The following is a 2,319-nucleotide window of genomic DNA, read 5'->3' on the forward strand; positions in this document are numbered from 1 at the left end:
AGTCTTTGCTTTCCCCAACACCTACCACACTTAGCTTTTAAGTATTTTCTTTTAGAGATTCAGATTAGCTTGATACACTGACATTTGGGCAGTGTTTGGATGAGTGCCTTGGACTACAAAACACATTCTGAGTAAGGTCATTCAGCACAGTGTGGTTTTCTGGCCTTGTGGGGTGTTTGTCCCTGTCACACCATATCCCTCATAAACTAGGGTATTGGTCATTGAGCAGACAGCCCCAAAGATAAGATAGTTTAGTTAATCTTGAAGATGTTGGAGTAGCATTAAAGCAGGAACACAAAATCAATGAGTGTTCAAGTGGGAAGGCAATTTACAAATTTAGAAATTCTATTTTTCTGGCACTAGCAAGAAGGACGACATCCCTGGAAAGTGAACGGGGGTGGGGCGTGAAGGTGGGGGGGCGAGGGAGGGGGGAGTTGTGTGTGTGACCCAAGTCTCTAGAATGGTGAAGAGGAAAGCCTGTTTATCAAACAGTCCCTTCCCTTGACCATTTAGAGACTCAGTTTTGTCTTATACAACATGCCCTATTTGCTAAGATATCCAGTCATTCAGCTATTAAAAGAAAAAAATTAATGGGATGGAAAGAGAAAAACTGAAGGCACCTCGGGCCCTGGAGATTCTATAATTCATGATGTCAGAGTGTAACACGAGGCTTTTGAGTTCTAGGAATGGATCTGAGGTAGGAGATGGGAAGAAGAAAGTACTATAGGGTTGCTGGAAACAAATGTTACCACATTTGCATTTTTTCTTGTGTGCTTCATACTTCCGATCTACCTTCCTTCTGTTGGTGGGTAGAGATTGCATATAATGTTGGTGCCTCTTGGACTATATTGATACGGGAAGAAAATGGACCCAAGGAGAGGTCCTCTCACTCAGATGTACAAGTTCCAAAACACCTGGAATCTATCAGCGACCCTTTTGAAGGCTGCTTTCACATCTTTGTTTCTCAGGCTATAGATCAGAGGATTCAGCATGGGGATGACCACAGTGTAGAAGACAGATACAATCTTGTCTTCCTCTAGGGATTTGCTTGAGCCACTCCGCAGATACATGAAGATGAGAGTCCCAAAGAAAAGGACTACAGCAGTGAGATGGGAGGCACATGTGGAGAAAGACTTGACCCTGCCACCTGAAGATTTCACTCTCAAAATGGCCTTGATGATGAGTAGGTAGGATATCAGGATGACCAAGGCATTGGCTAAAATCACAAAGTTGCCGAAGAAGACAATGACAATCTCAGTGTTTGTTGTGTCATCACAGGCAAGCTTCAGCAGGGGCGGGAGGTCGCAGAAGAAGAAGTTAATCTGATTGTTATCACAGAAGGAGAGGGTGAAGGTACATGTGGTTCGCAGGATGGCCCCCGATATCCCACAGACATAGGCTCCCACCACTAACCTCCAGCAGATTCTGGGATTCATGGCTACGGTGTAGAGCAGTGGGTTGCTGACAGCAACATAGCGGTCATAGGCCATCACCGCCAGCAGGAAGCACTCTGTACCTGCGCAAATGGTGAAGAAAAAGAACTGGGCAGCACATTGGCTATAGGAGATGACCGTCTTGCCTGTGGCCAGTGTGGCCAGAATCTGAGGGGTGATGACTGAGGTGTAGCAGGCATCTAGAAGGGAGAGGTGACTCAGAAGGAAGTACATTGGGTTGTGGAGTTGGACATCCAGCTGGATCAGAATAATCATCCCCACATTTCCCAGAAGGGTGACTACATAGAAATTCAGAAACACCACAAAGAAGAGAATCTCTAACCTGGGGTAGTCAGTAAAGCCCATGAGAATGAACTCGGTCACTGTGGTGCGATTATTCTTGGCCATGGATTCAATGTGAACTTCGGATGAGATAAAGAAGAAGAAAACCTTAGAATTGAAATACAGTTTCTTTCTCTGTCAGTGGAGGTTAGGTTTATATTTCCAGGCCAATTTATTGAGCTTGTTTTTGAGAAATCCTTTACCTGGCTGATTCTCGTTGGGCATCTCTATTCTTTTTCTGTATTTTTGGAGCTGAGCCATGAGCTGGTGCTTTGATTCAAACAAATTTTGGTTTATATTTGGACAGTTCTGTGAAGAGAAGAGACACATAGACTCTTAGATTTGGAAAGAATCTATTCTGCATCAGTTCTAGACCCCATTGGATGCTGGAGTCTCCTCTACCACATACTCTCCACGTGGTCATAAGTTGCTGGGTGAGCCTCCATCTGTGGACAGCTCTACTTGTTAATTCTATTTTTGAACCTGGATTCCCTCCACCTTTATCTTCTACACATTGGCTTAGTTTTTACACCTTCCAGGCAAT

The 2,319-nt window shown here is 44.4% G+C and overlaps 1 protein-coding gene across 1 annotated transcript; it reads right to left on the reverse strand.

Annotated features, from left to right (window-relative positions):
* Positions 1–890: 890 nt before the first annotated feature.
* On the reverse strand, positions 891–1,841 carry LOC102773279 (olfactory receptor 9I1). Its single transcript, XM_006772112.1, has one exon. It carries the CDS (start codon positions 1,839–1,841, stop codon positions 891–893), a length of 951 nt encoding a protein of 316 aa, XP_006772175.1.
* Between the last annotated feature and the right edge of the window lie 478 nt (positions 1,842–2,319).

The sequence above is a fragment of the Myotis davidii genome, unplaced genomic scaffold, assembly GCF_000327345.1.
Source record: "Myotis davidii unplaced genomic scaffold, ASM32734v1 scaffold1286, whole genome shotgun sequence".
NCBI classification, from domain to species: Eukaryota; Metazoa; Chordata; class Mammalia; order Chiroptera; family Vespertilionidae; genus Myotis; species Myotis davidii.